This window comes from Coccinella septempunctata, chromosome 2 (assembly GCF_907165205.1).
Source record: "Coccinella septempunctata chromosome 2, icCocSept1.1, whole genome shotgun sequence".
Lineage (NCBI taxonomy): Eukaryota > Metazoa > Arthropoda > Insecta > Coleoptera > Coccinellidae > Coccinella > Coccinella septempunctata.
The window spans coordinates 42,406,521-42,431,014 of NC_058190.1; the positions used below are offsets into that span (position 1 = coordinate 42,406,521).

A 24,494-nucleotide genomic window follows, 5' to 3' on the forward strand; every position below is an offset into this window, starting at 1 on the left:
GGTTTAGATTTTTGGTCTGTAGCGCTAAATTCTCGTAGATCAAACGTATCCTATGGTGATTTCGAACTCTCAAAATAGATGCCGCCACTTGCGAGATATCATCGAACGAAGATTGAACTTTCGTTGCTCGATTCTGCTGGTTCAGAAGAGGGGGGAAAAAGGTTTTGTAATAATAGAAAACATACTGACGGCTGTTGTAATGGTGGACGTTTGTTTACTTCCGATCCTCTTCATTTTCTTCTGACTGAATGCAGTTATCTGAATGAAAAATAGTTGCATGTTGCATAGATGAAAAGTGCGAGTGTGTTTTCAGATAAAATTCGCACCATTTTCGGTTTTTCCTCAATGACATTGGATTCATTCCGTATTTCCCGTTGTAACCCCTTTTAAAGGACTAGTTTTCCTATGAAAATATCGGATTGTGAGTGTGTGTATTTATGTGATGTATCTTATTTTTAAATGCCAATGTTCCAATTAAAGACTTGAAGTGTTCTGTGCAGTGGTTTAACAAATTCAAAGCTATGGAAACTCATCATATTGAGAGGGAGAATGGAGCCCTTGGCGGCCTTTTCCACCAAATTATACAGGATATGAAGGTACGAAAATTCAGGGCATTTTCCGGCATGTAATGTAGGTTAATTTAATGTTATAATTCACCTCCTGCAGTTCAGTTGTTCAGAACCTGATGGGTTTTAAAACAATATTCAAGAGGATTGTTTCTTCTTGTATGGATTTTTTCAGCTTTTTTTTTGGTGGTTTACCAACCTCATTACAAATTGTATGATCGATGACAATTATTATGGAAAATAACTTTTTGCCCCGCACATAATTTGAAAGTGGTACCGTCGATTCTGATCAAATCAAAAATATTGCATGGTTCAGGAAAAATACATCGTCTTCAATTTTTTGTTGCAGCGGAAAACCCCATGTATATTCATACATTTCTCCATAACTTATGCTCTGTTAACATAGAAATTTTTTTATTGCCCGCAGTATTGAGAAATTGATATAGATTATTGGCTTTATTCAGCTACATTATATAATTAAATATATTGGATCATACTCTATTGATTGATGAATTACTCAATATTTTAAGTTTGGCTATGATCTGGCGATTATCTACTGCGAAATTGATAGCTACATGCTAATTCTTGGCTTATTCATCTTATTGAATTAGATGCTGTGTGTTTCCTCCAGCAAACTGAAAAACTATGTTTTAATTTACAATCTTTTAGTATAACTCGATTATTTATTGTAATCAGTGGTATTTGAGATATGAATATGCTCAATGCTGTAATGCATAAATCGAAAATATTAATTTCTCGTGTCACATTTTTGTCGTTATATACTTAACGTTATTTCGTTCATAAACGTCAGAGGAAGTATAATGAATTTATGTCCCTTGATTTCGTTGAATTAATGCCATAGGTATTTATGTTTGACAACATTAACAACTGACTGAATTCGAGAATTGAATAATAAATAAGCTACTTGAGCTTGTATAGAATAAGTATTCTAATAATAATTACTCATTCTTGTTGTCTTCAACGTAAAACAATGGACTCCGATGGTAGACTATGAATATGAATGAGACCATGCTATCGATTTTGTATTTCAAATACGTTCTTACATCGGTTCTTACCTAACAGTTTTTGGATGATCTGACATGCAAATTACTGTTTTGGAGTCATTATACATTAACGAATCTCATTGTTCACCCCACACAATTATTCTTCGTATGATTTTACAGTTATTCATAAAATTATGTCGACCAAATCTTGAAGGATTGACTCAATAAGTTCTGACCCCTTTTTTCAACGCCTTCAAATCCGAAATTCATTGGTGAGCATTAATTATCTTTTCTCAGAAAGTATTTCAATAACTGTCCCCTATTTTATAGATATAAAGGCAAATATGGCATATATTTCGAGGTCGTTAAATTTTAACTGCTATTTTCACATTTTCATTAGTGCAGTGAGAAGACACATTTTGGATTTGAACAGGTAATTGAGTTGGCAAACGTTTTATGAATACTTCCGTTTGGCAACAGATGTTCGTTTTCTGGTTGTATTTGCCAATTAAACGACACCCATAAATAAATAAAGTCGTAAAGTTGGCGTACAGTACCGCTATGTGAATTTGATATCACTTCGTTTGTTGGTGTGACTGTTTTGAATAAGGCCAATCATCTTGAAAAAACTGGAAAGTACTTTGTTAATTTTTAATTGCCTACATATTTTAATAACGAAGTAGAAGATTGGTCCTTTCGGCACAGGGAATGTGTGGGAAATTGAAGGAATGAAGGGACGTGAAAAAAATTATCATACATTTTTTATTACTTAAGTAAGTATTCTAGTATCTCAGATAAATCGTCCGAAGTATGATAATTTCAATAATATTTTTTTCAAAATGTACATAAATGTTTCATACAGATCTAGATCTAGATATCCTTGTAAAATATGAAATACAAACTGAATATTATTTTTGCGCCTCTAGGTTCTATGCTATCTCAATCCTATAGTGCATTGAATCTTTTCAATCTGTTTCTTTATATTATCACCAAATCTGCAACATTTATACAGGAAGTCATAAATAATAGGGGTGACTGAAATTGTACATCTGCTGCCTTGGTGTTTGAAGAATCACATTGGTCCTTCTTTGTGTCATTATGTCGACAAAAACGGCTTGATCTATTGGTGCTTGTTGATTCAAGTATTCCGTGTATTGATCTTGAGACAGTAACCCTGTTAGAAAAGCGACATGTGGCGATAACCTTCTAGATAACGGTGAAGTGAAGACACTTGAAATTTTGGAGCACTATGTATATGCCATTGACAAATGAGTTTGACTCTTGAGGTGCAGTGAAAAAAACGTTCAGTTTAAATCAAATGGATGTTCTAGCATCAAATGTGTACCACGCATTGAATATTCCTCGGAATATTCAATTTCCATATTTCCTCTCTTCGAATTAAAGCAGAAGAAAACAAAAATGTTTTGCCTTTTGTTGTATTGATGCTGTTTTACTGAATTTCGAGAGCTTACTGTGCTCTTTTTTGACTCATCTGCAATACCTACATTCCTACATAGTTTTTAGAGTGACATTGCTCATTTCCCAATTATTATAATATATAGCCCTATTTTGAAACAGTTCCACCAGAAGTACACTTGAAATTTGTAGAAAAGGGATGTGGAGATAGATGAATTCTTAATTTCTGATTAAAATGAAAATTTTGGGCCAATTATAGTGATCATAAAATTGGAAGTCTGCTTTCATCTGCTGGATCCAAAAATCCAACCTGAAATGAGCTGAGGAGTTTTATTTTGTGATGAAGAAATCATTCCGCTAAATTAGTAAATGTAATTAGTAAACTGATGAGAATGTATATCAAACATTGGAACGAGCATTGGAATAAATAAACAGGATATCGAACATAAAAGATTTCCTCGTAACTATACGGACCCAGACCCACATTATAAATTGGTATAATGAATGAATATTTGAAACCTTGCCAATGTTAGAAGTCATGATGTCTAGGTGGCTTTCTATTTCCGGCTGGATGGAAGAAGAATCAGATTACCTTCGTTTTTGTCGCGTAATAATAATTTATTTTCTGGCTATTATATACAGGGTGCTTCTTGCAGTCTTCATGAAGAGTAGGACTTGGATTTTTCATGTGATACTTGACCCAATTTTCAGAACCATTTTGAAGAAGAAGAGATTTTAAAAATTTTGGGTTGAAAAGTGCAAATTTTCGGAGGTCCATGCTGTTGTATGTATACCTTAAGGTTGTCAAAGAAGATTTCGCAATAGGCTTATTCTTAAAAGAAGTATTGCATCGATTCCATTCCTTGTTGTATCATTTCTTGTATTCGTTTCGATTGTTTTGCAACTCTGTCAAGAATTGCAAAAATAACGATCCATTCACCTAATCACCTACCATATTCGTCAATGTCATCAAGTACCAATTCGGTTCAACACCACTTTGGTATTGTTTTCCCTGAAGAAATATAAAAAGATGTTGGATATCCTATAATAAACCATGATGAAATGTAATGTTCCCTTTCATTTCTGCTGTCATGTAACACTCGTCCTTTTTGATGGTCTTTCAAACTCAGTGATAGCTTTGATTGAAGTTTCGATCTGGAGAAAATTCATGAAAAACTTTTCTTTTCATTTGTATGCAAATAGGTGCACACCGAGGTGCACACAATGGTCACAATGAACAGGTAGGTAATAATATTTTGCAGGAAAAACAGGAGAAATGCTGACATGATAACAAACTCAAATTGTTTTCGTTCACTTGGCTTCTGAGTTGCTTCTGGTGTGTTTCATGATCTCGATCATGATGTTATTTTTTGTTCGATGTAGTCCTGTTTTCAATGTAATAGAGTAATAATACCTATGTATAAGTTTCAATATCATAAAAAGTATGAATCGGTCAAAATGACATACCTACTATACTTATCGACAAATTGATATTGAATAGAATAAAAATCCTAGTAAATCATGAGTAAATGTGAAAGAATACTTTTGAGATTCAGGGCCTGTTCCGATATTGCTGGTTTTACTGGCCCGCAATCGAATAACAATAGAACTTGAACGACCGGGCCAATAGGCATCGTTTCTGAAATACTGACAGTACTGTTCAGGAATATCGGAACAGACGGTCAGGGGAACAAATCTTCTCATCCCCTAAATTCAACCCCTACCGTGGGAAAGCACAAACCCCTGACTGAATAAAAATGTGGGTCGTGGAAGGTACTGTTTGGCATTTTGGAGGCTGCATCGATAAGTACCAGATTCCATGAATTCGTGTCGAAGTTTTCATCGATATGAAAAGGAAAGCTAAAATAAGTAAACAGGAAACATTGAATTATTTCATGAGATTGGCATGTGTACAATCTTCTTTATTTTACATGAATTAAAAAAAGTTATTTTTTTGTTCATTCTTCTTTCCGGAGATTTTGAGATCCCGTATTCCAGAACCTTCTGAAATGCTGCTAGCGACCAGTTCACGCGCAAATGAGACGACAGGTCCGACTCAGGATCGTTGCTTAATATTCTTCACAATAAATTACAGACCTTCAAATGGTAGAAGCTGGTAAGAGTAGGTGCATTGTGCAGTTACTCCCAGGATACACCTTGTAGGTTCATTTATTGACGAGAAATGGGATCCTTCGAAAGACTTTTTCCCCTCTCGTAAAATAAGCCATTTCCTTTCCCGATTTTCCACTAATTAAGCCCCATATGGTTAGTCGTCATAACCGAGATTGTCTCCGATGCCCTACGCACACGAAAACACGACAGATCGTCAACTCATCCGGCAATTCATAAATCCCCCATCTGCCTGATTAGGGCTCGACTCGTCCTCCACTGCTCCAAGTGAACACTCCACCTTTTGGGGACTAATTCATATCCCATCTTCCCTCTATCGAATTACTTTGCTGACGGCATCGAGATCTCGCTTTTCTTGAATGCATTCGCTCCCTGGTACTCTTTCAGCCTTGGAATGTATGCGGATGGGGTGCTTGTGTTGGGGTCTTCAGAGACGGGTAATTAGGGGTCCCCGATCGGATGGTGCGATTGCCGATTGAAAATTTGAATATTTTCCTAGTAAGGGGGCAGCCACACTGTTGCCAGCCAGTCGATTCATTGGTAAAGATTGTGTGAACTACTCTACATATAATCGATGTTGATGTGATGAACATCAGAACATTTTTTGAAGAAACTATCGATAGTTAGATGGATGTCATATATCCGAAGTATATCGATAAAAATCTCCGTAAGATATCGATGGGTTTGACAAGACTTTGATTGCGTGATCAAAGATTTCCCAAAAATATTAGGGTCAGTTAAAAATTCGTCAAGACCGAACGGTTGCACCCAGCTCGATGAAATTTCGAGATTTGCCACTAGAAGAATTACTCTTTTATAATATGTATCACATTTAGATCTACGATGGTTTTTCTGGGAGATACGCGTATTGAAAGTTGACGTTCGAAAAGTTCCCAAAAAAAAAATGAATGAAATTAATAGATTCATTTTGAGAAGAGTTGCTCTTTTACAATATACAGGGTGTTTTCAAAGTTTAGCCTTTTTTTACAGGAGGAAGAACTCATCAAAATAAGTCGTTTAAGCAAAAATTGTCTATATAAAATATCCTAGATGGCTGAGATACAACCCCTAGAAATTCGACAAAATTTTAATGAATTTCGAGTACGGGACTGTGGAAGGTGACTCCGGCATCGCAAAAACGAAACATAACATAAACGTATGGCTGGAAAATGAATGGTTCATTACCAAGTTCATCGGATTAGGTGCTTCAGGTCACTTTTGAGAGAATCATAATTGTTGTATCGTGCAATTTAGGGTGAAAAAAAAATGTAGAAAATCGAGGTAGTTTCTTGAAAGTGCTTATGTTAGTTTTGTTGAAAAAGTGCTATGATGTTTCCACATTTCATCCCATTTTTACGACGATTGTTGGAATGTTCGTACAAGAAGATTGTGAAAAAATTCATGAATTTTATTGGTGAGATTTTGAAGTATTATTCTATTTTTCACACTTGTGTCCTAATTCTCTTCTGTCAGTTGGTATCGAAATGAGCCATTTCATAAAATCGTGTAAGTTTCTATAAAATAATGAGAATAATTCGGTCATCGTAAGTTTCGATTTTCATTACCACGTAAATATCGAATGAGCCAATTTCCTAAACGAATCCACATGGTCGAATCAGGAGATACGTTTTTTCCCACTGCTTTGCGATTATTCAGCTAACAAACGGTCTAGGGTCGTATGAGGATCTATCTCAGTAGTCATTTTAAAATTTTTTTCAACTTTCTCTTTTTAAAAGTTTTGTTAGGGGATTTTTGGTGATACGCTGCATTTTTACCAGTTCTACCTTCTGTTGAAAAAAAAACCTTCACCTTCAAATACACCCCGTATATCACACTGAGCTCTATAACGATTTTTCTGGAAGATGGGTGGCCCTCGAAAAATTCCCAAAAAGATGGTGTCAGTTAAAAATTCGTCAAGGTCGAACAGTTGCATCGAGCTCGATAAAATTTCCAGATTTATTACTAGAAGATTTGCTCTTTTAGAATGTGTATCATATTCAGATCTACGATGATTTTTCTGAGAAATACTCGTGTCGAAAGTTGTCCTCCGAAAAACTCCTAAAATTATGGGTTCAGTAGAAAAAAATTGTCAAGATCGAACGGTTGTACCGAGGTGGATGAAGTTTTGTATGTACAATTTTCAGCTTGAAAACTCGCCTCATGTACTCGAGCCCATATTGAGCTTGCAGATATTGTAGTACCTCGGAGAAGTTTGCTTGCCATTTTGCAAGTGTTTGGAGGCTGTGTTCTAACCGAAAGAATTAAAAAACGGTCAACGGGCAACGTTGTAGCCATAAGGCCATAGACTGGGCCTTTGACGAACAGTTCCAGTGGCAAAGTAGCGTGAAAGTAAACATGATAGGTAGATTTGTGATTTCTATGGAAGGTTTTGAATCGTGTGGAACGCGCAACTCTCAACTTTATACAACATTTTTCGGAGATTGTTTTGATCAAAAGTTTTGCAACCATTTATTTATGAGTTCATTGAAGTTTCTTATTTATTTCCTTTACGATCTCGTGTCAACCAGCCTTGGGACCCCAAGAACTCAACGACAAACAAAAATACGAGATTGGGTATCTCGTATGTACCCCAGCCTCGTATTTTAATGAGGCTATGTAGTCTCATTGTAATGTGCCCAGATGGCCGTCATTCTGATTAGAGGGGCTGCTAGCTGGAGTGATATAATCACCAAAAATTAGTCAATCAAGCAATCTAACCTAACCTAACCAAACCAATCCCCAAAACGGTCAAGCTGTGGACGCAAATTCGGTCCCTAGAGAACTTAAGCATCGACTTGGGAACACTTTAGTCCTTCCAGAGTAACTTTTTGTCAGTATATCTTGTAGAAATCGGAAATATTGCGCTGCCCTGTTCTTTATGAGTCTGCTCTTTCTAGCAGATGGCATAATCCCTATCTGCGTCCAGATACGAAACGAGAGCGTCTCAAATTCCCATTTCGGTTTGAAAAAAAATACGCATCTGTCGTCCCCGGACCAGATCTCATTCGACCCACACGTAATCCTAGACCTACGCCAACGTCGTCGGAGAACGGCATCGATTCGTCATCCTCAGAGAGGCAGATCGGATCGGCCGAGCACCGTTTGGCACGCGAAATCGTTTCGCGTACACGCTTAGCGGTACCTTGACCTAGGATCGCCCCTGCTGCTGCAGCATCCGAAAAGGTACGGCGTGGGTACCTCCCACCTGGGGCTTCCGTTGAACCGCGATAATAGCCACGCCAACTACGTGCTTTTTGCTCTTCTCCCACGACGGATACGGCGGCGATTACGTCCGGACGAAATTTACGTCCGGCTAAAGCGGTCCTTCTCGTCCTACGGGAAGTCGGTCGGTGGGTGGGATGGTAGAAGGTGGAAGTTGGCGGTTGTGGCGTTGTGGCGTAGAGCATAAACTCTCATCTACAGGGTAGCAAAATTCGGTGGTATTGAATGGCAACTCTGTAACCGTAAGACACTAAAACATCGAGACAAGATTTTTTTTAATTTCTTCACTTTTTCTCCAGACAATTGTTATCAAGACAAGAATTCCTGTTATGTCGACCCCTAGTTACGTTTGATGGACACTTACAATACAACGCCCTGTATTTGACCAGACCTAAGCCATACACTCAAATAGTTCTGCACGACCATTCTTGGACGATCATCGTTAGTCTGCAGACCTTTATGCAGGGCCCAGACCAAAGTTCGAATGCATACTCTATCGAATAACTTTGGGATTAGAAAAGATTTGAAGTTGGATGAGGTACTGTGATACTTTAGGCTCCAAGAAATGATTATCTACGACTGACAACATTGCAATTTCTTGCACACCAAAACAAACATCCCTTCAATGAACCGCGGTATACCAACGCCGTCGAACCGTTGGAAAGCATTCGGATGTATTGGGCAATGCCTCCCACATCGAGTCTAACGTATCCGAATCTCTGTTCACGTGTGCGATCATTTGTGCACAGGGTGGGCAAAATTCGATGGGATTGAATGGCAGCTCTGTAACTGGAAGAGCTAGGGAAAAATGAATGGCACGTTTCCGACCTCGATTTTATATATTTATAATTTGATATTGAACTTTATACTCCTAAATTGTGTCAGGTTATTAAATGACACAGGCTTTGCGTTCAGTGGATTTTCTTAGGCTTATTATTCAGATATAAAAATTGTAAAAACCTTGGAGGTTTCAAAGAATAATCCTCATTATTATTACTAATATGAGAGACTTTGAAGATCACTTTTATTCCGAATATTTGAAGGATGAAAAATTTTCCAATATGGAATGAATCACTTTCAGGAAATTTTATAAACCTGGATTCAACTGAATATGTTCCGAAACCATTTCAACTAGTAGAGAATCTAAATACCAGTACCACAGCATTTTCAAATACCTTCACAAATAAGGCTGTGCCACTACAAGTAGGGGTTAATTGGTAAATATGAAGTAGTCATGGAAATTCTCATAATTTCTTCATTTCCCGAGCATCTTCTCGAATTTCCGGAATGAAAGTGATCTCCAAAATCTCTCATAACTTCACACAACATAAGAGTATAAAGTTCATTACGAGGTTCATTATCATATTATCAATGAAAATGACCTGCCAACTTAACCGAACTAGTTTTTGAGTTTTTTTATTGAAAGAACAATTAGAGATACGACTTAAAATATATATTCTGAATCGGAAAAAATATGGGACTGGTATTTGTAAAAATAATATAGAGTTTATATTTAAAAAAATAAAAGTTATCTCTATATCACTGAAGTGGTGGACGGAAAAAAATCTTTTGACTACGCCACTGCATTCACAATGAAAAAGTTTCTGTAGGATGTAACACTTGTTTTTCGATATCACTGATTCTTTACGAAATAAAGGCGCCAGTACGAAGAGCCGAAAAATGAGTTTCCACTTATAACTTGAAAACAAAAGAAGATATAGGGATGCGGTTTTGGCCATTAACAATCTTTTGAAAATAGATCGAAATGGGAAATTTTTAAAATTCTTTATTTGTAGCATCCGTGGATGTACTTGCAGATGCAGATAAGTTGATAAAGTGCATCTGGAACCAAAACTTGAATGAAATATTACGTGTCATCAGTCTTTTAGGTACTTTGGTATATTATAGCCGGTAAGCTAGTCTTTCGACAACAACACGACTGGAAAACAGACGCCAGTGTTCCATAATAATGAAGTGTAGCTAAGTTTAGTGGAAGAGTTATGTCGACCACGTACCTTCTAAGTTACACACACTCAACGCACATGTCCAGATTGATCTATTTCTGTTGGAGATACAAAACAGAAGGTAACTGTTCAGACGAGGAAGTGGAAGTGGATTTTTTTTTTGCCACACACGCATTTGAATGTCCCAACCCTTCTTGGAGTTCCCAAGGGGAAAACAATAAGAGACTGTGATTAATGAGCTGGAGAAAGGGCGTGATTAGGGGATTAATGTTTGTTTAAGTAATTGGAAAAGTATGTCTGGTATTGAGGATGCTGTTCCTCTATGAATTAAAGGGTCCCGGGAAGAAGAATTTCGACTAGTCTACACTGGATCATAATTTATATTAACACTGTTTTTTCCCCTTGTTTTTTTACTACTAATGCTAACAGTTTTAGTTTTTGAAAAACTGTAATTAATTATGACTTTAAGATACATTAAATCGCTAATAACATGTTCAAGTAGGTAAATTGAATTCATAACTAGGAAATGATCTCTTTGAATGAAGGACCTCTAGTTGCAAGCCCCAACAAACATCACATCAGAGTATCATTAAAAACGCTTTCTGATTATCTGTAAATTTTGATAGAATCTCTCACCCTGTTCTCCACTACAACTGTCCCCCGATTTATTGGAATATCTCTAAATATGAGTGTAAGAAGTGGAATGGTTTCACCGTAGCTCTTGCAATCTGGATGGTATCAACGAGCTTGAGATATTTTCGGACTTCTGGTTCCCAAAAAAGTTAATTTTAACCAGAACAAATCAATTCAAACCTCTCAATTATACTTCATTGATTGATTTGACTTTTCCAAGACACATTAAACATTTCTGGTATACAATATGAGATCGATATAGTTTCTCTTGGTTGCACAATTTCATTTTGGGCTGAGTGCTGAAGCTACGAAGTTTTAACGAGGTTTGACAAAGGTTTTCAATATTTTTCGAAGATACTCGCCACAAGAACAACATGCCATTGTCGTCATTGTCTTCTTGACAAAGCTATATCTCAACAACAAGAAAATATTGAATTGATGTGGCCGATACTTGATGAAAATCCAGAATTTAACTAAAAACAGATTATACGATTTTCACAAAAATAAGTTTTTATACCACGACACATGTTTCGCTATCACAATTGCATCTTCAGGTGGATGAATGTAAACTGAAATTTCAGTATCCAATAAATGGTTGTTCGATAATTCACACTGCAGGTATTTGCACTTATATGGTCTATTGAACATTTATAAATTATTGTGAATTGTCGACATCAATAATAATAACGAAAAGAAGAGAAGCCGAATCCATTAGTTACTCTAATAGGCTGTTAATATTAATATACTTGACGACAGAGGAAATGGAATATGGAAATGAGTCTCAGCAGGTTATTTCAATGTGTTTGGATTATATTCTCTTCGATTGAATTGGTGGCACGAACTGACGTCACAGACGTGTTTATTTTGAATAAAATATACAGGGTGAGCGTTTGACTCGTACAAATATTTTAACAGTAGGTTCTTTATGTCAGAAGAAACACTTTTTATTATACCATTCTTTGCGAATCGGCTCGGTTTGAAAGATACAGGCTGTTGATAAACCAGTTTTCTCATTATAACCATTACGTACCATAAAAATACCCAAAATTCAAAACCCCAATTCTTAAAACTGAGTTGGACGCTATGTAATGAGTATTTCACCGTTTTGTAAAATAATATTCTTCATATTTTCTCGTTTATGCACCATTTTCGAGAGTAACTTGATGTTTAAAAATAAAAAATATCTGTGAGATTTGAAAAATTGTGTGCTTTGACTGAATAAGATCTGTTTAGTGTCACAGATTTAGCTAGTTATTCTGAAGGTAATTTGTTTTTACAGAGGTGGCACAGCTCATTATGAAAACTTAAAATGGTTATATCTTTTTATCAGGGCCGAATCGGAAAAAATGATATAGAAAAAAAGTGTTTCTATTGACCTCAAGAGAAGTTTACTGTTAAAATATTTGTACGAGTCAAAGACTCACCCTGTATAAGAAACTTATATTTGTATTTTACCCATCAACAATGAACTTCCATCAAGTGAGAGCCGAATAAATCAAATTGGATTGGAATCAATTGAGAAAAAATATACATATAAAATTTTCGCTTTGGTTTGTTATTGCTGAAGTCAACGACAATGCCAATTGACCATTAAAATGATGTGGCCGATACTTGACGAAACTCTATGATTAAAGTAGAATCTGGATAACATTATTTTCACTAGAATTAGTTATTTAACCACTACACGTGTTCTACTTTCACAATAGCATCTTCATATGTCGAATTAGCTCAATATACCATCACCCAGCTGTCGATGTCATTGTGTTTCTGAGTGCATAAGACATCTTGGAGGTCCAACACAATCAATTCTGCGGTTGGATTTTTTTCAAATTATGACTAAGACACATGTAGCTATACAAAAAATCTGTTTATAAAATGGAATCTGTAAAGCCCATTATGTCGGTGAGGTTTATTCATTTTGCTATGATTTAGTGATCTTCCTACCGATTTAGAAGGATGCCAGTAACCGAGGATCCTGTGTTTGCGAAAACACTGAAATGATCCGTTCGCAAAAAAGTTCGAATTGCTAATTTTGAACGGCTGCGATCCGTTTACCGTTTCCAACGGTTCATTTCTCGGCGTGTAATTTTCAACAAACTCAACTCTCACTTCAAAACGAACGGAATGATAGATCGGTGTTTGCTGTCTAGTCTCTGTCAAGAAGGCCATATTTCGGCACGTCTTGCATATGTTATTGGCCATGTCTGCAAGTTGTTCGATCAGCGCCTTGCAGATGTGGTTGGCGATGACGTGAAAAATTCAATACGTGTGGCGAGTTCAATTACCTGTCACTGATCAGCGATGCACAATTCGATTGTGTTTCAGTCGATACCTTGTCTAATTGTTTAAAATAACAGTACTAAAGCCCGGTCTCTGAGCTCTTTCGATAGCCATCATTAGTTACTAATTCAAAAACTTTAACGAATGGATAAACTGTCGTTAATGAAGTGTCACTTTCTGAGGTCATTTACAATGTTTTTGCAACTCTAAATATCAATAGTTGGGGAGCCGACGATGCTAAATAGGGATTTACTCGAGCGTGGTGGGGACCTAGTGGATTCCGAAGATTAGTTGGTAGAAAAAAAAATGTTCTATGATGTATGCACTTTCAGCGGTGGGGAAAGCGTCTGCAGATTCTCAAAGATGTAAAAAAGAATCGTCAGGTGTACATACTCGAGCGTGTCAGATTAAGATACTGTATATGCCCTACGTGTCTCTGATAATGAATTCATGTTAATCTGACAGTTTTCGTGGTGGGGCTGGCCGTACGGAAGAGTTGAAAATGATAAAAAAATTTTCGAGGGTGTCAGATTTTTGGAGGATATGTTAGGTGGACCCAAAGGAAGCTACTTTTCGAGAGACTACTGACAATTCAGACGTGACACAAGGTCACATCGGTCCTTTAAAAATGCATGAAAAATCGTGACTTCTACATACTCGAGCGTGTCAGATTTTTATACAGATAGTTAATCTCGTTGTTGCAGATGTGTTGACCCATTCATCTGACACTAATCAACTCAACATCTCCCTTCCTGTACGTCTAATTGGTTCTTTATTCATGATGAAAGTTGTAGATAATAAAATACTATACAACTTTTGTCTGAAGCAATTTTACATACTTTTTACCGTTTTCGAGTCACAGGGCGATAAGGGCGAGGAGCTTAGCCTCACATGCGAAAGGCCAAGGTCAATGTAGAAACCCAGTTTAATGTACTTTCATCGCCATATATCTCGAAAACGTTCAAAGTAGAAAAAATTGCTTCAGACAAAATTTGTAGAAAAAGTTATGCTCGACAACTTCTATAATGAATGTGAAAACAATTTGAAGACCAGGAGAGCAGATAATTCAAAAAAACTTATTTTTGTGACCCTTATGGCCAATTTTTATAGTTTCGGCTTGCTGAAACTGCCAGATTATATTTTTTCCGTTATTCTTGAATCACTTCAGCTTCAAAACAAGAAAAAAACCATCGCGCTCGAGAATGTACACGTTACCTTTTTTTTCGCAAGTTTGGCGCCCTTCCCATTTTCGTCACGCTTAAATTGTCAGATTGAGAAAATATGTACTTTTCAACATGTAATTAACCACATATCTCTTAATCTGACATGCTCGAGTACTGTCCTAGACAATAGGTAATACTACTTCTGACGAAAATGATGTATTTTTTATGAAATATCTTTGAAACGTCACATTTTGAAATAACCATTTCAACCGTTTCCCAAAAAAAATATTTCAAGTACATAAAAATGGGTATTTAAAATTCAAAGCGTTTTGTGTCAATTGCACAAGCTGGCAACGTCGACTGAAATATGCGTTGATAATAAAGGACAACAAATACACTATCTTGATGAGATAGACAAAGATGGTTGTCTATGAAGTCTCCGAGGAACGAGGAAGGTCGTAAAATTTTATGGGATTTTTATGGCCGGTTGCTGTTGAGTCTCGCCAGTAAGTACGCTCCTTATGATGGCTGTAAATAAAAAGTTATTTTATAAACAAGCTGATCGGACATTGTTTTTTTATTTTTTAGTAAGCGCTGTTGCCAAGTCGTTAACTTGAAACAAAGCGATTTAAATATTAAATCCCCATATTTGAAGATTGATTTTGAATACTTTCCGTGGTGAATTCGAAAAAGTCATGAATGAAACTCATAATTATTCGGTTTAAACTTTCATATGCAGTGATAACCCAAATTGAGGAGAATTCCCCATTCCCCCTATATACAGGTCTAATTTTTGGTAGAGATACTCCACAGCCTCCAAGGTACCTCTGTTAATATTAATCTGACACGCTCGAGTAAATCCTGAATTTCCCTCTTGGGCTCCCCAACTACAAGTCTCAATGGCAGACATCAGTTTACATAATACTAAAACCGTCTACAGCTTGTCTATAATTTTCCCCTGACGTGATCGAATCATGACTATTATTCCACAGATGACTATTATTCCACAAATAATTCATCGATATTTATTTGTTTCAGAATGGGATGCCGTTATGGGAAGACCTGATAGCCAAAGCCACAAAATTGCATTCTTCGCTCAAGTAAGTGTACGAACATCCTTTCGAATCGGCCTATACCGCGTCGATCTGACAGTACCGTTACTTTTCGCGAATTGTAACAGCCTTTTAACGACCTCGACCAATCTCGTCGATCAAAGAACTGCTCGCAGATGCAGGAAATGAAATCGTTCGCAGTGCCTTAATGAACCCGTAAAGAAGGCGAAGATAACGTTAATTCGGGTTCGAGCGGTCACTCTGTATAATATTTCGCTCGTATGTTGTAGGTACGTACGTGCTCGGAATGTATGCCTTGTTGGTGGTTCCCGGAATCGAGGTTAGTGGTTCCTTCGTGGCCACGAGAAACGATTATTTTCGGGTGTCCCCAGACAAGTAACGGATTTTGGATTTTTCTGCCCTGAGGACGTACACTAGGCAGATTTCAGCGAACGTTTCGAAAAGTTTGCGATAGGATAAATAGCGATTGAATATTTTGCGAAAGAGTGATTAAAAAGTCAGGGTCTTAACTTAGGAATTGATGGCTCTAATTAAAATATGAAGTTTATTTCAAGTAAAATTTTTATCTTTCTCTAATCCCTTCGGAGTTGGGATGATGATGGTTTGATTTTTTTGAGGATATTGTACAGGGTGGGCAGAATTGGTGATACCTGAACTAGAACTTTTCATCCCAACGAGATAAAAGAAAATGAATGGCATATTACGGTCGTCTTTTTTCGAAAAACTAATGAAGCCATCAACTGCATTCCTGCATCTTCTTTTGTTTTCGAGTTATAGGCCAAAATTGAAATTTGGGTGATTTCAACTTTGGTCATTATCTCCGTTTCTGTTTGTGCTAGGATGTTGAAATGAAAACATTATGCAGATACTTTTTGACAGCAATCCAGTGGCTTACTATGATTTTTCCCAACAGGTTTATTGGCTGAGCTATAACATAAAGTGAAGTGTTTTTCTCATGAAAAATGACGCCACTGGATTTCTATCAAAAAAGTGTCTTCATAATGTTTTCATTTCAACATTCTAGCACAAACAGAAACGGAGATAAGGGGATGTATTGATACCTAGTTAGCCTAGACCAGTTCCATGCATAAAAAAATATTGCGTTACCATAGCAACGGACCATAACTCATTAGAAGTGTCAGTGTGAAGTTTGAGGTCAAAAAAGTAAACCAAAGTTACGCAATAAATTAAAAGAAAGATGTCCACCGAAATTGTGAAAATCGAAAAATTGGAGTATCGAGCCATCATCAAGTACCTGTATTTAAAAGGGTTAGGAGGTAAGCAGATTTACGAAGATATGCTTAATACCATTGGTGATCAATGTCCTTCGTATGCGACCGCAAAAAATTGGACTGCAAGCTTCAAAAGAGGTAAATTTTCCATTGAAGATGATGATCGATCGGGAAGGCCAGTTTCTGTGTCAGTCCCCGAAAATATAGATGCAGTTCATGACACGAATGTATCAGACCGTCGAATTCGGCTAAAACGGATATCTGAAGCACTGAATATTTCATACGAACGCGTTCATCATATATTTCACGTCAATTTGGACATAAGACAAATGGCTGCAAAATGTATCCCCAAATGTTTGAATGTTGACCAAAAGCGTACAAAAGTAGAAGCATCGGGTGCGATCTGTGCTCGATTTGAAAACGATATAGACTTCTTTAACCGAACTGTTACTATGGATGAGACTTGGGTACATTTGTACGATCGAGTAAGAAAGCATCAATAGATGGAATGCCGACACTCTGGTTCTCCAAGTCCTAAGAAGTTTCATGTCCAAAAATCTGCTGGAAAAGTTCTTGCTTCAGTTTTTTGGGATTGCCATGGAGTAATCATGATTGATTTTTTTTGGATAAGGGTAGAACAATAACCGGAGATTACTATTCGACATTACTGACCACTCTACGGGAAGAAAATTAAAGAGATAAGATCCGGAAAGCTATCCAAAGTGTTTTGTGTTTGCAGGACAACGTCCCTGCACACAAATCTCATGTTGCCATGCAGAAAATTCGTGATTTAGGGTTTGAATTACTAGAACACCTCCCTCATTCAGCAGATTTTGCTCCATCCGACTATCATCTTTTTCCTCAATTGAAAAAAAGTTTGAAATATCGTAAAATTTCTTCCAACGAGGAGGTAATGAAAACTGTGGAGGTCTGGTTTGCAGAGCAAGCAGAAACATTTTTTTTAAAGGTCTAGAGACGTTGCAGGTTCGCTGTAATAAATGTATCCAGTTAAGAGAAGAATATGTTGAGTAATAAAATATTTTGACATTGAAATTTTGTTTGGTTTTATAGTAGGCTAAGAATTATTAAATATATCCTTGTAATGACCAAACTTGAAATCGACCAAATTTCACTTTTTTCCTATAACTCGAAAACAAAAGAAGATAAAGGAATGCAGTTGATGTCAGTATTAGTATCTCGAAAAAATATAAATAACCCATATTATATTCAGTAAAAATTTATTGAAAAGGAAAATATACAGGGTGCCATCTTTAGGGGGCTGTATTTAAGCAAGAGTTTCTAAAAAAATGTATATGAAAGACTGACAGTGTTTTTTGACAAGGAATCACCCATCAAATATTGTTGCAACTATTCATTTAATTAACACCCTCTAGAATATAATATAAATATTTTGGTTTCTTCTTAAATATTTCATGTCTGAAATTGATCTATTTGAACGAAATTTCAATACGAATTCACATTTTTACGAACTGATGAAACGATCGATGATGACACATTTAAGGGTAGAATAATAACAAACCTCTCCGCTTCCATGAAAATTCCCACTTCGTTCGCCCATTCCACCAACTGAACCTGTTCTCTGTTTGTAGGGCAACTATCTTGGCAGTCACAGCCTACTTGGAGGCGTTCCAGAAGATCGCAGATTCGGCTACGAACGCAAGGGGTAAGTAGATTTATTAGCCGACGTTAATCAATTCAACCCTCCAGCCCTCCTTCGCTTGCAGTGGTGTTATACCGACGACTCGACTCTCATAACTTTGAGATCGAGCCCGTGAAAAATCTTTGCTCTGGAGCTCAAGGCGTTTGCTCTCGAACGTCCTGACAGATTGCATATTATCGTTTTATGGGCCTTTTTGCTGGAACACTTGGGCATGAAGCGATTGAGTTATTCATCAACGAGCCTCAAGGTTTTGTTGAGTGTGTCATATACAAACATGGTTCTCGTTGATGGGGCTCATTTTTCCAAGAAGCAAACATACAAATTTCTTAAATTCCAATTTCATGTATTTTCTACCATGGCCAACAAACAAAGATCTAACTCCAATGTCCTGTCCTGCTTCTTTTTTTCTGAATGTAACCTAACGTGGTGAGAAAAAATATGGATTATCTGAGTGGTAAATTAAGGGAAAAGATGCCTGTTTCATTGAGATTCCGAAATGGTATAACTCACTGTATTTCCGACAGATAAAGTCTTATTACAGTGAGTCAAGGCCTAATTTAACACCTTTTGTGAAATTCAATTTAAGAAAGCGATACCAAATTCAAAATTGTTATTTTCTCTCGTTCTCTTTTATTATTGAACCCTAGAGTTATGAAATTAATATTTTCAAATCGATTGCAAGTAATGAAATTGTACTTTATTTTTAGTTTTCTTTCCTAGTTACAAAAGTGCTAAAATTCACTTCATTATTACGATTGGTTTAGTCTGCTTGCATGTTACATTACTGTTGCTTGAAATTTTCAAAAGGTTCAATCAAACTAGTCCTTGACTTATTTGTTGCAATAGGAATTTAGTTACTATTAAATGCTGGAAAAACACTTAGTTATATCATTTCGGAATCTCAACGAAACAAGCATGTATCATCTTAATTTGGCCTTCAGGTGACCGTTTTTTTAAGTTAAACTTGAAAAAAGCAAAACAGGAAATTTGAAATAGATATGTATTTAAAAAAAAAACTATGCATTCTCCCCAAAAATCATAAATACATTCGATATTGTGTCCATCCAGGAATACTATCCAGAAAACAGATTGAAAAATTCCTTCATTTTGAATCTTGCCACCAAAAAGAGCTAGTGTAATTTTTTTTATTTTTCCAAATTCTCAAATATCCCGAAAACCGAATAACTTTTACTAAACAGGTTCTCTTCCCGCATCTACCATATTATTATGCATTCATATCGCCACACCATGTATATTAGATGTTGCTCTTAAAATGGAAACGTTTTTGGATCTAATGAGAAAATTAAACAGTTCTGACTAATCGTCAGATCGAGGCAATTAGGATTGTTTTTATCGTGATATAACGTAATATGAGGCCATTACCTCCTGGCGATAATGGACGATAAGAACATTTTCTTATCTCTTCCCAGTTGTTAGTGGAAAATCTTTCTTATCAGGAAGAAATTCCTGCTATCTACCGAGTACCAGTCTCCCCACATACGAAACTGACGCAGCTGTCTTCGGTAGTTGATATATGAGTTCGTTGGAGTTGTTCGACATTCTCGTTGGAATTGAGAATGAACGATAAATCGAAGAAAATCTGTTATTTATACGTCCAACAATCTGCTGACAGATCGTAGGAGAAAATCTGGGTATTTTCCACATTTATAACTTTTTGTTGCACGTTAAGCGATAGCTTTCAAGTTGCTAGCTGACTAAAGAGGTCAGAAATAGAACTTCTTAGAAAATTCATTGCTAAAATATAAAAATCATTATTTTAGCACTACTAAAGGAGAAATTGAAGTAAGCCTCAAATTGGGTATGAAATTGTCTGTTGGTATTATACCCCATACTTAAGAGGGGTCTAGACCGTTTCAGTAGTCAGTTCAAAAAGCGAAAAGGTTTATCTTAGGTCAGAAACCACTAACTTATATGGTTTTTATATGGTATATTTTCATTTTAATTGAATTCGAACAGTTCTTCATTTCGGAAAGACAAATAGTTTTATTCGCCAAAACGTCACAGAAAATAGATTTTTTTTTATTGAAGAACAAATTTTCATTCATGTTATTCACTTTCCGAGGTGAAATGCTTGGTTCAATGAATTTTCACCTAGAAAAATTTCTCGTAAAGTGTCGTCATTGATTAGAATTCGAAACCTGGTGAAATTGAAAAAAGACTTTCGTAAAGTTGTTCCAACTTTTCGACGAAAATAATGTAAATTCCGCAACTTCTACTGATCGTTCAAGTGCTCTGGCAACACCCCACATTCTGGTAGTCTTTACCCCCTTAAGGCTAATACAGATGACGAGAATGTCCCGTGGTATAAACTCCTCAAACAATCCGAAATCACTTGATCTGCCTGACAACACATTTGCATACTTTCGATCATATCGATGAAGTAGCTTTGATCCATTTCTCTCTAGAGTTGATGTAAAAGCCGTCTGAGTTCTTGAAGTGTATGTGGAGGTGATTGATGAGAATCCAAACGTCTTTGTAGCTGATCCCAAGCGTGTTCAATGGGATTAATGTCTGGCTACAGAATTCACGTACTCATTGGTCCATTCCAGTCGAAGTCGTTGATCTTAAGTTTGTGGAATCCTTCGACAAACTGTTTCAGTCGAAACCGAAACACCAAAAGCGTTCTGAAGCCGCTGTTGCGGTTAAACACAGTCAGAAACCGATCTTGTGCAGGAGCGGTAGATCTTAGGCGTCCATGTCTCGATCACGTTTCCAGTTTCCCGATATCGATGAAGGAGCTGGGAAACTACGCTTTCACAATAGCCCCATTAGCTTCATCCGTACTAAGTTACGTTAACTGAGCATTATAGCAAAACAAATTCTCAAATTTTGAATCAGAGTTGATTGTAAGAACGTAAAACAATAACGAGCCAAACGAGAAATACTTGCCTAGAACTGAAAAAAGTCATCAAACGAGGAGCAAGAGAATCCAGTCAGATATAAGAGAGTAAACATTTGATTTCTCATAAATGAACACGTTTGGAGGTCAAGAATCGGATATTTATAATTTAAAGCGTTTCGTTTTTATTGCACAAGTTGGCAACATCGACTGAAATATGCGTTGATAATAAAGGATAACAAATACACTATCTTGATGAGATAGACAAAGATGGCTGGGTATGAAGTCTGCGACGAACGAGGAAGGTCGTAAAATTTTATGGGATTTTTTTGGCCGTTCGCTGTTGAGGCTCGCCAGTGAGTACGTGCTTTATGATGGCTGTACATCAACCCCTGTTATTTTATAAATAAGCCATTGTTCTTTCTTTTTATTTTCTAGTAGGCGCTGTTGCCAAATCGTAAACTAGAAACGAAGCGATTTAAATTTCAAAACCTTATATTTGAAGAATGATTCTGAATAGTTTCCGCGGTGCATTTGGAAAATTCATCAATGAAACTCATAATTATTCAGTTTAAACTGAATAAGTATGAGTTTAATTCACGATTTTTTCAAATTCCCCGCGGAAACTATTCAGAATCATCCTTCAAATATGGGGTTTCAAAATTTAAATCGCTTTGAGCGGAGTTTAAGATTTGGCAACAGCGCATACAAGACAATGAAAAGAACAATGTCCGATCAGCTTCTTTATAAAATAACAGCTGTTGATCTACAGGCGCGTAGTTACTGGCGAGCTTCAACTGCAACCGGCCATAAAAATCCCATAAAATTTTACGACCTTCCTCGTTCGTCGCAGACTTCATAGACAGCCATCTTTGTCTATCTCATCAAGATAATGCATTTGTTGTCCTTTATTATCAAGGCATATTTCAGTCGATGTTGCCAGCTTATACAATTCTCACAAAGCGGTTTAAATACGGTCTAAATACCCATTTTTATTTTTAATTTTTAAGTGCTTAAAATAACTTTTTTTCGGGAAACGGTTGAAATGGTTATTTCAAAGTGTGACGTTTCAAAGATACTTCATGAAAAATTCGTCAGAAGGAGTATTCCCTATTCCCCGCAAACGATAAGATGTGTACCTCTATAAAGTATTCAATAGAGTAATTTTGGTCTTTTCTGCGAAGGTCTTCCACTCTTTCTCGAAGTGGTAAATCCCAGAAATCCTCAAGGACCCCGCTCTCAACAATTCCTTCCAGTTTCCGTCTAAACCACCAGGATTAATTAAAAATTAATTTAGTTAAGCCCTCACTTCGTGCCTATCGATTAATCCCCAGAACAGCTGACGAACACTACGGCCTTCTGGATTAATCCCATGACCGAAAAACAAGCGTCGACCGAAAGGGAACAGCGGGAGATCCCGCACGAGCACGGCCGACCCCGATGGTGCAACGTCCTCTCGACGGAACCACTGGGTGGCGTCGCGACGCTAGCGCGTGGAATGTGGGTCAATCGATGGGCCGCGGGCGATCTGGCTGCACATTTCTGGACGTCGTCCGGTCGATAAAGTAAATATTTGCGGTCCCGATATGGGAAATTACATTATGCCGAACGGGGAAATTGCTGGGAAAGTTTTGGGGCGAAATTTAGGCATTTATACAGGCTCGTTCACCTCGAACGTCCATCAGACGTTTATGGAGAATCGTATGCTATACGATTCTCTATTTTCTTCCTGAAATATTTTCAGATTTCTGACTATACCGGAAACAACCTGCTAACTTTCATATTTCAAATGGCACACCCAGTATATCTTTGCATCGTTAGATAACTGATTTGACTGCAATTTCATACAAGAGTATGACATACCCTGGGTAAAAACTCATCGGTTTATGAGGTATTGGAGTTCTATGAAAAAAATGGGAGTAATGGGAGTTCCCACTTTTTGGAATGTTTCTGTTGATGAGGTTTTTTGCAAAAAATCTTCACCATTTTCAACTTTTCTATTATGTCTAATAATGTTTGCAGTTTGCACCTGACATGTACAGGGTGTTTATGAGAAGATCAAATTGGACAAATTGAATTAATCAAAACTCAAGACTTTCAAATTAAAACCTATATTTTTCATTATTTCAGTCGATTCTAGGTAAGGGAGGAAGGGGTTATCAGAATAAACCTTATAACTTGAATTCAGAGAAAATTATGAATTTTTAACAATTCCAACAGTTCATTACATGAAGTCCCTTAAGTCACAGTACTACATTGGTAGTGTGGCTCTTTTCCTTTCTTTCAAGTTTTCTTCGAAAAAAAATACTCTGAAAGTTTTGACTTTAAGTAAAGGGGTTTATTTAGGTAACCTTCCCCTTTTTCACGTAAATTCGACTGAAATAATAGAAAATATAAGTTGAAATTTAAAAATCTTGAATTCGATTCGTCCAACTCGATGATCTTCTCAGGAACACCCTGTACGTTTTGGGCCCAAAAAGTGAACAGTTTTATAATAATACTAGCTAATGGCATAATTTAAAATGGTAAAGTTTTCTTCGAAAAAATCTCCCCAGTGAAAAAATTAAATGAAGTTTGACCGTTTTCACCCCATTTTTTTCAGGAGAATCCAAATTACTCATAAGCCGTTAAGTTTTATCCAAGGTATGCCACACTTATCTGTTGTTGAAATAATCGATCTTTAAATATATACTGGGTGTGCCATTTGAAATAAGAAGGAAGTAGGTTTCCGATATAACAGGGAGTTATGAAATTATGATTTCTTCTCTATAAACGTGTAATAAGCCATCACGATGAACTAACCCGTATTTGATTTCACATTTTAAAAACGCTGGGAACTTATGTTTTTTATTCTTGGTGGTAGAAAGGTTTCAAATCGTCCGGAATTGCGTAGAGCATGCGCAGATTTGTTTTGTCGACCTTTAAAATGTATCTGCGCTTGCTCTGTACAGTTTTAAATGGATTCGAACCGTTGTACACCCAAAGATACTGCAATAACATATTATAGGAAAGTGATTTCTCATTATTGAGAACTATTCCCTAAAAAAACTAGAATTCGGACACCACATTCATAAAATACATTTTAACTGGTGGTAACCAGTCAACAAGCTTGTGATGGTGCCTTTCATGAGCTGAACTCGAAAAAATTCTAAAGTGAAAGTTCCTTTTTAATAGGGAATACTCCTTCTGACGAAAATAATGTATTTTTTATGAAATATCTTTAAAACGTCACAATTTGAAATAACCATTTTCCAAAAAAATATTTTAAGT

At 36.6% G+C, this 24,494-nt stretch overlaps 1 protein-coding gene across 6 annotated transcripts in view; it reads left to right on the plus strand.

The window, feature by feature from the left end:
- Positions 1-112: 112 nt before the first annotated feature.
- The window catches only part of LOC123306481 (protein MTSS 2), a 91,580-nt gene continuing 67,198 nt past the window's right edge, over positions 113-24,494 (plus strand). For 2 of the 6 annotated variants that reach the window (XM_044888507.1, XM_044888511.1), the window contains exons 1-3: positions 115-596; positions 15,417-15,478; positions 18,294-18,367. In XM_044888507.1, the coding sequence (XP_044744442.1) occupies positions 522-596; positions 15,417-15,478; positions 18,294-18,367 (211 nt within the window). In that variant the 5' untranslated portion in view covers positions 115-521. Of the gene's footprint in view, positions 597-15,416; positions 15,479-18,293; positions 18,368-24,494 lie in introns of all 6 variants that reach the window. The other 4 variants (XM_044888506.1, XM_044888510.1, XM_044888508.1 and 1 more) reach the window with 3 other exon arrangements.